Here is a 14,232-nt window from a genome sequence, read left to right as displayed (position 1 = left end):
ATTAAAGAAAAAAATTATTAAAAAATCATAAAAAATTTCCTTCAGTTTAGGTTTTTAAAATTTAAAATTGATTTAACCAAATCGGTTCAACTAGACTATTACTTAACACTTAAAAAAATAAGTATAAATAAGTTTTTTTCAACCCTAAATCTAAAATAGTATTCTCTGAAGACAATCAGCCGCACTCCTTTTACTCTCTGCATCTCTATTTTCTCTGATTTTCCTCTATATTCACATCCCAAAATTGTTAGGAATTGTTAGCTCCTGCTGCTCCATGCTCCTCTGTTCTCCTATCAAATTCACACTTTTCTTCACTTTTGATTTTAATTTTTTTAATTCTTCCATCAAAGGCACGCACTCGGTACAGGAAGTATCTACCACTGCCTTCCTTCAGATTCAAAGCGGCACTCAACGAGGGGACTTCAGGCCAGAAGAAAGTAATGTTTACTGACGGGATGAGACGAAAGAGATCCCTCTCTTTACTTTTACTTTTGCTTTTAATCTTTTTTTTCTTTTTATTTCTCATGTAACCTTAGATTGTTATGTCAAACTAGTAAAAAACATTTTTTTGAGGACAACAAGTGAACATGGTCTGGTCACTTGAATATTTAGTTGGATTTTTAAATATTATCCTAGCTGGTTTATCTGATTGAAAAGCTAAGATTTCTCATAAAATAAACATAAAGTTATGAAAATAAAAATAAGACAAATAAGTTTAAACTTGTTAACTAAACCTAACATGATCGACTCGAACTGGTTTTCAGTTCGATTTAAAAACTTAAAAAAAAATTATTTCAGGTTTTTTTATTGATTTTACCCAAAAGCAGAACTGAAAATGCAGACCCCTAGCTGCTAGCATGGATAAACATATGCTACTTGGGGAATATCAGCACAAAAAAGGAACCATCTCTTAAAGGTAAGCAAGCTGTCTTTCATCCTTTTCCTTTTTGTTGTTTTATTTAGTCAGTACTGCTAACTTACATTTAGTCTGTCAGTAACAGCTGATCTCGTGAAGGAGAGCACAGGCAATTAATTGATTAACATGAAGGAGGACTAGATAATTATTTCTTGTGTAATAGGGCAAATCCCTTGTGCTCTCTTTGTCCAATATGCAATTATTACAGATGATCTCCTGATGTCTTAAGCAAGGTGTTCCAAGTAATCAGGAGAGCATGGATACAGATGCTTTATTTTTTCATCAATCCTGCTACCAAGAGATTATGGTGTTCAATCGAAATAGAAATTGCAGAAAGATGCTTTCCTTTAGCCATTAGCTTGCTTGGAATGGAAGAAATGCCAGATTTCCCAATATTCAAAGTTCCAGTGTGTAATGTTTTGAAAAAAAAAAGGAATAGAAAAAAAGGCAACAAAGCCTTTGAATTGGTTTAAAAGTATATATAAATGAATAAGGAGCATTAATGTGGTAATTGAATAAAACCTTAGTAAGTATGAATAGAAGGAAAAAAGAAAGAGGGATTTGAAATTTGAGAGGGAGAACCGGCAAGAGAAAAGAAAAGGGAAAGAAGAAGAAGAAGAGGAAAGAGGGAAAGATAAATAAAAGAGAAGAGAGATAAAGAAAATAAGTTTAAAATATAATATTTATATTTTGATGTGTATAAATGTGTTTTTTTAGCTTTGATTTACTGTTTTGTTGAAGATTAGGGTTTTGAAGATTTTGTTTTGAGTTGATTGATGAATTGATTTGAATATTATGAGTTAATTATTTTGGGTAATGAGTTATTTAGTTGATTTTGAAAGATTTTAGATAAAAATAATTATTTTGAGTTATGGTCTGTTTAAATGATGAATTTGAGTTAGAGATTTTGGTAAATAAGGAGGTGATCTATGAAAAAATCTGGGTTTAAGGTTGAAGATGATGAAATTTCAATTTGATCTCTCAATTTATGAAAATTACAGTTTAGTCCCTAAACTTTGAAAAAATTATAATGATCCCTGGAGCATAATTTAAACAAGAAAGAAAAGAGATGAACTTAAATTCTTTGATTTATTTAAGAAATAAAATTAACCATTTAAAGACCAATATTATTCCTGCATACATCACAAAGCTGGTATAAGATCACGGATCTATAGGTAACAACCCGATTAAGAATCCTCCAATATGTGTTGAACCAGAAAGATTGAGAAGACAGAGAGGGGGAGAGAGGGAGCGAGAGAAAGACGGGGAGAAGAGAGGGAATCCACAGCAGTTCTCATTCATTTTTTGCATGCCCATTCTGTTACAACTGCCAGTATATATCGGCAGAGCAGAAGATGGTGCTGACTTGACAGCCTTCCCAGTAATGAGAATTACAATTTATTGAAACGGTGCGCATTAGTAGCGGCTTAACGACAGCTTAGTACGGTGCGTTTTGTCAAGAAATCAGTGGCAATTAAAAGCTATCCCTCCACCATTGTTAATTCCTGAGATATGTATGCATCCCTTCATGACAGTGATGCTGCACTTTATTTATTCACACTAACTATTCAACGAGTTCACGTTGCACTGCTTTAAATCCTCGAGTCTAATGAATTAATGAAGATAGAAACTCCAAAGAAAATCACTTGGCCAGAAATAACACACTTCAGTACTGGGGTCAGCAGCTCGCATGGATAAAACTATCTCCTTCCTTGTTAGAGAGGGCTCTGACGTTCTGGCGCACTGTAACTTGCAGATCCGTTTGGCTTTTGCACTTGCTCCAAGGAGATACACATAGGATGAAATCTTTAAATCTTAACCGGTCATTTTTTTTATGGTTTCGTAGTTTGAGATTATTGGAAAATTGCGTTATGGGATTGTTATCATTTAATCTAACAGAATTGATACTGGAAGATGTAGTCTCTGTGTGATCTCTCGTTTTCCTTGTAGTTTTTCGTATTTCAACACATGAATTCTAGCTAGTTGGTTTAACAGACCCTGACTATGCTTTTACTCCCTGCTTTTGGCAAAGAAGCGGGCTCATCAGCTTGTGATAAATATCTGGATCTCGCGATGTATTAAAGCAAGGTGTTCCAAGAAGTCAGGAGAGCATGGATACAAGTTCGATCAATCTGGTCTACTGAAATTAATTTTGCTAATAAGAAATTGCAGAGAGATGCTTTCCCTTAGTCATTATCTTGCTTAGAATGGAAGAAATGCCAGATTTCCCAATATTCAAAGTTCCAGTACTTTTGTTTTGGTTGCTCAAATACTCTGGTACGGATGTAGTCCAATCGATTTTTTATAAACGAAAAATAAAAGAGATTAACTTCAATTCTTTGATTTATTTAAGAAATAAAACCAAATAATATTATTCCTGCATGCATCACATTTTTGCACAACCATTTGTAGAAGATACACAGGAAGCCATAGCTAACTTGGAGATAGAAAGCGCACCCTAGCAAGTGTGAATTCTTTTCCAGCTATCCAAACACTAGTTGATCGACGGTAGCTGGCTGCATCTTCCACGAACCACTACTGTCAATTTGTCATGCCAAGGCTAAGAAAATTCCACAGAAGCCTCTGTCGGCATGGTATTTGGTTTTAAAATAAACTGTGTCTAAAGAAGCACTAAGAGTAACTCTTCTTTCTTCTATAACTCTTCTCTTCTACTGTTTTTTTTTTTTTTTTTCTATTAAAACTTTTACAAAATTAGTTGTGAAATATTTTAAAGATGAAATGAAGTGTGTTTTGGAATATGATGAGATACGTTGAACATTAAGCAGAGAAAGTTGCATGAGGGTCCCTTCCTCCCTGTACTAACTGATTGATTGATGCTGGTTGGCAGCATCTTCCACAAACCATTACTGTAAATTCTGTGTTGATGTTGTTTTTAAAGTATTTTTTATTTTAGCTTAAGTTTAGGCAATTCTGCTTTATTCTATTGTATAGATACCTGATTGATGAATACAATAAACAAGCTTTTCTCAATCTTACTCGTTATGGTATCAGAGCTCTAATCTTATTCTTCTCTCATTTCACCGTTTTTTTTTTCCTTTCTTCTCTTTTCCTCCAAGCTTCCAATGCACATTGATCACCATCAATGTAGCAGCCCAAACACCAGTAAAACCTGGAAACTTCAATTCCAGACTCTCTTCATAGGATATGATCTCAATGGATTCATTGACGGATCACATCCTTGTCCAGCAACAACTATTCCAGGAACAGCACACACACTGTGGATCCGACAGGATCAATTACTTCTCAATGCCAGATATCCTTGGTTCTCTTTCACTCACAATCATGTCGTTCATTGCTCAAGCACAAACATCAAAAGAAGCATGGACAATAGTAGCTAATACATATGCTAAACCATCTCGTGGCAGAATCAAGTAGGTGAAAAGTCATTTCAAACAAATCACAAAAGGCAGAACATTCTGCTGTTCTTGACAATTCGACACATTTTTTTCTGAGGATTAGGTGAATATGGTTCAGTCTATTCCATAAGTATGTCAAGCTACCATTAATTTTTATTTTTTTTAACAGTAACAAAAATCATTGATTTAGGAAAGGGCAAAGCCCAGATAACAAATGACATCCACACTTACAAGGATTTATTCGTCAGGGATATTGATTTCTTGTATACTATCTCTTCGAAACCAGATGTTGATTAATTAATCTATGCTCAGTATAGTATTTCCAGGACTATATATTCTTTCTTTAATGTGTTAATTAGCTCATCAGAAGATGCAAATATGGGCATAAAAGATATGGTGGAAACTTCAATTTAGTCACTGAAATATACATAACTTCATAAAAATTGAATTCTCAAATGTTAAGAAAGAAATACAATACAAAATAGTTGACGTTTTTGTATGAATTGTATCACTTTGCCATTCACTTGCTGAATTTCAAAGTCTCTAATTCAGAAATGTATATTTTTGGTAAAAATCAAAATCTCAATTCACCAAAACACCAACTTAATTTCAAAGTCCCAAACTTTCGACAAATTTTGGCAAAATTAGGAGAAATAATGTTGAGTTTTCCATAAATGATTGTTAATGTCCAGAGGGAAAGAAGGGATGGAGAGAGAGAAAGAGAGAAAAGAAAGGAGAGAAGGTAAGAAGGAAGAGACTAAATAATATATACAAGGACAATTTAATTATTTTATTAAATTTAAAAATTTTGTTTTTAATGAATCCTTTACAACACCATGTTCTTCTGTCATTGCTTGGCAAAAATGATACGAAGTCTCAAGGATTGATGGGAAAGAAAAGAAATATCTTAGCAATAATTATGCCGAATCCGTTACAACTGATTAATTGAAATGAAACAGGATTTGTGTCTGTCCTCAATAATTAAGCTTCAAAAAAAATTGATTTGGCCATGTTTTTCGAATAAGGATTTGATGCTTTCTACATGATCAATAATGGATGCACCAAACATTCTGCTTGACAAATGTATATGTCCAATTTCTCTTTGCATAAGCATCATTTTATGTTCCATCAGGTACTGCCAGAGTCATTCACTCCCTTTCTCTTTGCAGCTTTAACTCTGTTCTACATCATATAGGCTTATCAGCTGCAACAAGATTCACAAGAATTTGCTTTGGTGCATGAGAGGGCGACATTTAGCATCACCATAGCCTCCTCTGAAAAATACTCTGACCCCGATTCTGGATCTACCAACTCCAAAAGACTTCCACTCTCTTGCAAAACATAGGCCTGGCAGAATCCCAGATAAATCCAAATAAGGATGCTATAATGTATTCAATACTGTAAAATGAGTATAACAACAAATGCAGATACAAGTTGGGCAGGAACCAAAAAAGATTAGGAAACGAGACGGCTGTCTTAGACAGATTATGAGGATGGATAGTTTGAATATTTGAGGAAACACTACATGCAATGATGCAAAATTGACAAGAAACACGAGGATGGCCAGTTCACATACAGATACAATGTGATGTTTTGCAATCAAATGTTTTCCAATGAGCATCAAACAAGGAATGAACGTGAATGCTAGACAGTATAAGATTACTCGGTCAAGAAGGTAAACAAACTCATCCTTTGGCCTGTAGTTTTTGTTGATCTTACCACTTACAATTTCCAAAGCAACAACTCCGAAGCTACAAACATTTTCTTTGTTAGTTTAGTAGCCACGCATTGCATACTCAGGAGCCATATAACCACTGACAAATGAAAAAAAAAAGGTGGTTAAACTCGCTACACAATCCATGGTTTTCACTTGTTTTCATTCTCAAACAGCCATTATTTGATTACGATAATATAAATGATCAAGGGTTGTAAATGCAAGGGCTTTTGTCTGGTGAAATGATCATACACAGCAACACAACAACCAAGCCTCGATCCCAAACTATTTGGGTTCAGCTATATGGATCCTTTTCCATCATTCTACAAGGTGATAAACAAACAAACAAACAAAGAAAATGGTAAAAATTTGCAACTAAGAAGTTGCAGGTTCAAAGCTTTGGACCTGCCACTTCAAGGATCATGGAAAAGGTACATTTTACAAGATATGCATTTTGGGGGGGCATCTATTGGAGAATGGAGATATGACTGCAAGACAGTTGACACAAAATCACATACCAAGATTCATTCTTGAAAATATAGTCATCTTCAGCCCTGGTTTAAAAAACATATAAATGTTCTCATTGAAGAACTTACATGGTTCCAGCAATCCGAGTGCCGATGTGGGTACTGTCCATCTTCATTTAGCTTTGCCAAACCAAAATCAGAAATTTTGGCATTGAGTTCCTTATCAAGAAACACATTGCTTGTTTTGATATCCCCATGCCCAATTTTTATTATTGACTCTTCATGGAGGTAATCCAAACCTCTAGCTACTCCCAGGCAATTTTTCTGCCTGATAGGCCAGTCCAGTTTCAATCAGAACTTTACACCCTTCCCTGTAAATTATAGAAGATAAAAGACATTCACTTTTTTAAAGCCAAACAAAATACCTTTTTTCCAAAATGCTTCTGATGGAAGGAAGAAATTAACTCACCAAATAGAGCACGGGACAGGCAATTGTTCTGCATGTACTCGTACCCAAGCATCAATTGGTTTCCTTCAACACAACTTTACAAGATTTGGATGTTGCAGTGCAGATATCATTCCTATCTCATTCACAATTTCACGGTTTCCTTGCTTAGACTTTGAGGAAAGCAGCATCACTGCAATCACACAGTTCCATCTGATAGTGAACGCTGTGTTCAATAATTAAAAGTTCCCACCTCAAACTTATGGCTAGCAATTAATAGTTTGCACTGCTTTCTTTATTTGCCTTACTACATCTAAAACTAGAAAGAATCCAAAAGGTTTATGGGGAACATATGACCTATTTCCATAGCTATTTTCTACGGCTAACTTATAGAATGTAGTTAGGACAGAACCATTAAACATGCAGTTACAGGACTGAAATCACCCTTGCCGACTTTGTCGACTTTGTTTTCCGCATCGAAGTTCCTGGTAGTAGCTTTCATATGTCTTAGTGTGAAAAGTCCTGTTTGCAGATCTAGGCCTCTAAGCTCTGTCAGACCACAATTTTGGATGTCAAAGAGAATACTCATAAAAATGTTTGATTAAACTATTTTATTCATAAAAAATTAAAATCCCAACTTACCTGTACAGTAAGTATATTCAATGAATGCGATTATTAAATTAGTGGAACCAATTATTATTATATTTTCAAGAATTTAGCTAAAATCTCAACTTACACTTGTACCCTCTATACTATATCGATTGTTGGGATATGAGAAATCTTGGGCCACTCAGAGCCGTTCTCCTTTCTACAATTTTCTGAGAGATGTGGACATCCCCCCAAAATCCGCAATCCCTTCAGTTTGGAGAGGCGTTGAATGGCTGTTGAGCTTGGCAGATACTTAAGATTCTTACAATTATCAATCCCAAGATATCGAAGAGAAGAAAGGTTGGCCAACCAATCTGGCAAAGCTTCCTCAAATCCCTCTCCCCTGAAATCACATATTTCCAATCTCTCAAGGGCAGTGAGGTGTTGGAGTTGATGCGGTACGCTCTTCAGTTTATCCCATCCACATATCTCCAGTCTTTCAAGGGATCCACACAAGTTGAGGTGTTGGAATGAGTTTAAAACTCCTGCAGGAAAAGCCTCCAGCTCCTCTGAGAAACCACCAATGGCCAATTCCTTCAGTTGGGTGAGGCCGCCTAAGCAATCAACGTCTGGGAAATGACTCAAACTCCAACACCCACTGATTTCTAAATAAACAAGAGAAGGTAATTGTCGTAAACCATGCCATTCAATACTGCTGATCTTATCACAACCTCTAATCTCTAATCTTCGAAGCGAAGACAATTCTTGTAAATCACTGATATGGATAAGCTCCCTGCAATCCCATATGTACAATTCCTCTAGAGATGCGCAACATTGTAGTCCGCTCGGAAGAGCTTCCAATTTCAAATTATACATCGACAATATCTTCAAAGAATATTTCAATTCTTGAAAATCACCAGGAATTGAGATCAACTCAAGGCAGCCATCTATATCCAATTTCACCAGAGTTGTGCAGTGTTGTACGCTTGGAATTGATGTCAGCTTTGGACAACCCTCTATGCTCAACAACTGAAGAGACGTGAAGCCATGAAATTCACCAGACAAATATCTCAGTTCCTCACATCCTGCAATTTCAAATTCTACAAGAGATGAAAGACCACATATCGGAATGCTTCTCAACTTGCCACACCACTCAATGCTCAACTTTTCAAGACAAGGAAATACTTGATCACCTTCTCCACACGGTACCATCCATTCTTCAAGACCATCCATACCCAACAGGCTGAGTTCTTTTAGTGCTGGAAACAGTACTTCTGTGCTGCCACTACTACTATAGAGCTCATTGCCTATACATTTCACATTAGGCATTCCACTCATCTCTAGAATCTCAAGGCGAGAAAAACATCCGAGTATTGGGAGTTGTCTGCAGTTGCTGCAATCTTTCAATCTCAGCACCATCAAATTATTGAGCTGCAACATAGACATCCATGATGGGAACTTTTCACCCCAGTAACCCTCAATTGTTAAGCTTCTTATGTCTGGGTGAGGCTGTAGAGCATCCAGCACATCCTCGATGTTAACACTGCTGTTACCTTCATCACTCCATTTAAACACCAATTTGTTCATTCTTTTTTCACGCAGTTTTGCCTTCTCGGCATCTTCTCTGTCTCTCACTCGCTCAAGACACCATATCTCCAATTCTCCTCTTAGCTCATTCAAACATCTCAGCTCTTCAATTTTATGATCTGGACCCACAACAAAGATTGGCAACGTTTGTAGACGTGTTAAGAAGCTCACATCAGCCGGCACTAGGTTTTTATCATTAAAATGAAGGTGTCTCAAGCTAACTAAATTTCTCATTTTCTTGGGAAGCTTTTGTAGCCAGAAACAATCAGTGAGTCTTAATGTTTCCAAAAGGTAGAGATTGGTGATGGATTCTGGTAATGCTTTGATATTGGTATGTGAGACATCAAGATATCTCAAATGTCTCAGCTTGCAAATTGAATCTGGTAATTCTGTGATATTAGACCGTTGCAATTTGAGAGTTCTCAAGCTTTTGAATTTCCTAGACTGATTCAATACATCAACCATTGAGAAAACAGTACGCAACTTTCTAGCATCAAGCGCTTGAAATGTTGACTCAACATCCCCACAAGAAATGAGATTGAGATGAAGAATATGAGATGCACCATCAACAGCCGAACCCGGCTCTGGATTTAACGTTTCTGCTTTTGAGACCTGTAATGCAAGATCATGCACAAGATCATGCATCTTGCAACTTGTTACCATCCCATACTCATTCCTTTCAACATCTTGAAAAAGGGAGTTTGCAAGCAAGTCATTGAAATACTTGTTGCCCATGTCTTCCATCCTCTGATTTGATGGCCCAAGAAAACCTTCACCCATCCAAAGTTGAATTAGCTCTTCCCTTTCAATTTCAAAATCTTCAGGAAAAATGGAACAGTATGCAAAACATTTTTTCAGTGATGGAGATGACAGGTGATCAAAACTGAATCTCAATATATCCAAAGCTTCATTTCCATCGGTGGAATGCCAAAATCTATTGCTTAGAATTGACTCCCACTCCTTTGTCTCCTTTTGCCGCAGTGTTCCTCCCAAAACATTAGCAAGCAATGGAAGCCCCCCACATTTCTTTGCAATCTCTTTTCCAATAGATTCCGAGTCTGCAGCTAATGGTGCTCCTCCACCCCCACTCACTTTTTGCTTGATAATGGACCAACATTCATCATCTGATAGTTTTTCTGGCTCGAGCTGAATCCCAGGAGAAGTCTCCATCATGCTTGCTACTTCCTTAATGCGGGTTGTAACAACAACAGCATTCCCATTTTTGCTTTTAATTTTTAACAACCCATCCTTCAAACCATTCCATTTATTACGATTACGATTCCACACATCATCGAGAACAAGAAGAAATGTTTTATTTTCCAGCTGTTTCTTGAGGTTTTGAAGAATTGCATCAATATTCTCCAACGCCCCCGTAGTTTTATCTATCGTTTGCAACATTTCTCGTAAAATCTTCACTTCATCAAAATGATTAGAAACACAAACCCATATTGTTTCATCAAAAAGCTTTCTTTCCTTGACCTCTTTATAAACATTCTTTGCTATAGTAGTCTTTCCGAGGCCAGCCATCCCCACTATAGGAACAACCGAAAGGACATGTTGGGATTCGGTCAGCCATTCCACAACTTTAGAGACATCATCCTCCCTTCCTACTACAACTGCTGAGGTGTCAGCTGAGCTGTCAAGGAAGGAATCTGTCTGCCGGGGTGGATCTCGCCTAACTTCAGGGCGATTTGCCAATCCAAGATCACCGCCCAGTTTCAGGATTTCATCTAAGGCTCCATGGATCCTCTTGACTTTATGACCCATTTTCCAACGGAATACAATAGGATTGTGGAGTGAAACAAAATCACATACCTTTCCCTTCTGTTCATAATCAAACTCGTCTAGAACATCTTCAGCATCATGAGCTGCATCTTGAAGCTTATCCAGCCAACGCTTCACACCATCTTCTGCCGCTGGCCTTGTTGCTGCATCTCGCAACACAGCTTGAATCATGGTCAAAGAATCTACGAGCTTTTGCAGCTGTCCATTCAATCCCCAAGCAAGTCCGATCCCTTCAGCAGCTATGGAAATCATCCTTCTCAAAGACTCCTCCACGGCAAACGTAAGAAGAAGCTCTGCTGCCATATTGTCTTGTTTTTGTTGGGGAAATCAAAGAAGAAATATTGAGCACGGGAAAGAGAGAAGTGTGCTGTGAAATATTAAAGAGAAAATGAAGCGTGTTTTGGAATGGTGATCAGATACATTCAGCTTTAAAACGGAGGGTCCCTCCCTCACATTTATTAATTGGTTGATTGCAGTTGGCCCTGGCAGCATCTTTCACGAACCACTACTGTCAAATTTGCCATGGCAAGGCTAAGAAAATGACACATCTTCAGGATGTTTGAAATTAAAATAAATATATTAAAAATATATTTTTATTTTTAAAATCAAAATATCAAAATAATATAACATTAAATAAAATCACATGAAAACCCTTTATCGATGGTGGTTGGCGGCATCTTTCACGAACCATTACTGTGAATTTGTCATGCCAAGGCTAAGAAAATTCCACATAAGCATTTTTTATTTTTTTTACATTTTGGATAAATTTATAATTGAAAATACTTCTCTTAAAATCTTTCAAACTAATAAAAAATTATTTATCCTAAATTTAATTTTTTAAAAAAGTTTTTTTAATTTTTCGAAGAGTTTTTAAAAGGTTTTTCCTTCTCAACCAAATATTTTTTGTAATTAAGTTTTTTATATTTTTATTTATTTGGTTACTAATTAATATTTGCAAAATATTATAGGATCATTTGTTAATAAATAGTGAACAAGGGTCTTTCAATTACCTGTTCTTCTATTTCATGTAACACACCTTGTATGCAATTATATGGTATTGTATGCAATTATATGGTATTGTACACAATGATATATGCTCTATAGCACACCTGATATTTGATGCTTTTGAAGTGTTGAAAAGTGTTTTTTTTATTTTTTAGTTTAACGTGGGTGTCCGAGTCAACTTGCGTGTATCTCGACTAATCCTACGGGTCCTGAAGTTAACGACCATGTAAGATTTCAGTGGCCATCATATGAGCAACCACAGGGCTCGAACCTATGACCACAAAGGGAGCAAACCTCTGGTCCAAAACTCTTACTACTAGGCTACCACCTAGATGATTATGTCTTATTTTCACTTGCTTGGTAGTGTAGTATTATGTAACAGTCCGGCAGCGCCTAAAGGAGCAAGACCAAGTGAAGCCGGGGAAGAAATGAAGGAGGCGTGTTGGAGAAGACTTACCTGCAGCAAAGAGATAAGGTAAGCATGTGTATGGTCAGGATTGAACAAAAGATACTCACGTGGAGGGCTGAGATGAAGAGGCTCATGCGGCTGACAGCTGGCAAGGAGTAAGTTCAAAAGCAAACGGCACCGTTTGGGAGAAGAAAAGAAGTCCAAATACAACACAGATAAATAAAACAGCTGTCAAATCTATCTATTATCCTTAATTCTCAACTAACCGAGAATTATAATAAAAAAGGGAGGAAGGGGCATCAGATAGGCAGGAAATTGCTTTGAAGCAAATCTCATTCACCCAAGGAGGCCCGGGCTACCTCGAAGCTGCCTAGAAATCTAGATTAGGGTTTATCAAACTTTGCATTGTTCTTTCAATTCAAGTCCTTTAAATTATTTCGTTTCAGTTGTTAATTCAAATTTCCCCAATTTTCTTTTTGTTAAACCTGTAAGGCTCAGGTCCAAGAAAAGCTAAAATAAAAATTCCAGTACTTTTCCCTTACTTACCAAGTCCATTACAAGTGGTATCAAAGCCACGATTCTCGGATGGCTGAAGGAACAAGAGTTTCACAATTGATAGAAACAGTATCAGGAATGAAACAACAACAGGAGGCGCAACAACAAAACCAGCAGAATCAGCAGCAAATATTGGAAGACATAGTTCAGCAATTAAGAAACATGTCTACCAGGATGGATCAGATGGCTAAGGCCCAATGAAAAAGGCCCATGGGCTCCACTCCTAATTCTCCCACCAGGTCAGTCAATGGAAATACAAGGCATGAAGTGGTACCACAGGAAGGATTTCAACAGGTTCAGCTCAAGTCAATCAGATTGGAGTTTCCCCGGTTCAATAGAGATGATCCTATTGGTTGGGTATACAAGGCCAATCAATTCTTTAACTTTCACAACACTCCAGCTCAACACAGATTGTTTATAGCCAGTTTTCACATGGAAGGAGAGGCCATAACATGGTATCAGGAACTAGAAGAAACCGGAATTCTCACAAGTTGGGAGGCCTTCGTTAAGGCCCTCCAAATTCGTTTTGGAACCTCATCTTATGATGACCCCATGGAGGCCCTCATAAGTATCAAACAGACATCAACAATAGAGCTCTACAAAACCCAATTTGAGATGCTTTCGAACCGGGTCAAAGGGCTGTCTAACTCTCACAGGCTCAGCTGCTTCCTAGGTGGATTAAAGGAGGAGATAAGAATGGGAGTACGGATGTTAAACCCCCAGAATTTAGTGGCTGCTTATGGATTAGCAAGGATGTAGGAGGAAAATCTGACAATCATGAGGAAATCATGGAGACCTAGTGCTATAGGATTTCAAGGCCGAAACCCAACACCAACTCAGCCCAGGGCTGAAAATAAACCAGTTCTGGTACAGAGACTCACCCCTGCACAGATGAAGGAAAAAAGAGACAAGGGGCTTTGCTTTAAATGTGACAGTAAGTGGGGACCTGGCCATAGGTGTGGAGGACCCAAGTTATTCTTGATAGAGGAATTAGAGGAGGAGATGAAGGATAAAAATTTTGTTCCTGAAGACCTGATTGATCTAGGAGACCCTCAGGAAGAAGGCAAGGAGGGAATCAGCATATCCCTTCATGCAATCATTGGAAGTCCCAATCCTAAAACCATGAGGGTGTTAGTTACGCTAAGTGGCCATAATTTCGTGGCCCTAATTGACACAGGAAGTACACATAATTTCATACATCCAAGGGTAGCAAGAAGAGTAGGGATAAAGATTTTAAAACACAAGCCTATCGGGGTGAACATTGCAAATGGTTCCAAGCTATGGAGTGAGGGAAGCTGCTCAGATATCAAACTGATGATTCAAGGAGACCAGTTTATCACTCGGGCTTATGTCATACAGCTGGGAGGATGCGATATGGTGTTAG

The 14,232-nt window shown here is 37.3% G+C and overlaps 3 protein-coding genes and 1 long non-coding RNA gene across 16 annotated transcripts in view; 1 reads left to right on the top strand and 3 right to left on the bottom strand.

Annotated features, from left to right (window-relative positions):
* The window catches only part of LOC112325466 (probable disease resistance protein At4g27220), a 210,283-nt gene that overhangs the window by 21,515 nt on the left and 174,536 nt on the right, over nt 1–14,232 (bottom strand). The window lies entirely within an intron of this gene.
* LOC127904738 (uncharacterized) overlaps nt 1–14,232 on the top strand; it is a 131,325-nt gene that overhangs the window by 20,882 nt on the left and 96,211 nt on the right. The window lies entirely within an intron of this gene.
* LOC18110956 (putative disease resistance protein At4g10780) overlaps nt 1–14,232 on the bottom strand; it is a 77,120-nt gene that overhangs the window by 41,733 nt on the left and 21,155 nt on the right.
* Nucleotides 5,177–14,232, bottom strand: part of LOC18110949 (putative disease resistance protein RGA3) — a 40,820-nt gene continuing 31,764 nt past the window's right edge. The window contains exons 1-5 of one of the 4 annotated variants that reach the window (XM_052449249.1): nt 7,656–11,296; nt 6,944–7,468; nt 6,604–6,845; nt 6,013–6,107; nt 5,177–5,640 (exon numbers count right to left, since the gene is read on the bottom strand). In XM_052449249.1, the coding sequence (XP_052305209.1) occupies nt 7,667–11,182 (3,516 nt within the window). In that variant the 5' untranslated portion in view covers nt 11,183–11,296 and the 3' untranslated portion in view covers nt 5,177–5,640; nt 6,013–6,107; nt 6,604–6,845; nt 6,944–7,468; nt 7,656–7,666. Of the gene's footprint in view, nt 5,641–6,012; nt 6,108–6,603; nt 6,846–6,943; nt 7,469–7,655; nt 11,297–14,232 lie in introns of those variants that run through there. The other 3 variants (XM_052449251.1, XM_052449252.1, XM_052449248.1) reach the window with 3 other exon arrangements.

Source organism: Populus trichocarpa, chromosome 18, assembly GCF_000002775.5.
Source record: "Populus trichocarpa isolate Nisqually-1 chromosome 18, P.trichocarpa_v4.1, whole genome shotgun sequence".
Taxonomy (NCBI): domain Eukaryota; kingdom Viridiplantae; phylum Streptophyta; class Magnoliopsida; order Malpighiales; family Salicaceae; genus Populus; species Populus trichocarpa.
This window is presented reverse-complemented; position numbering and strand designations above follow the sequence as displayed.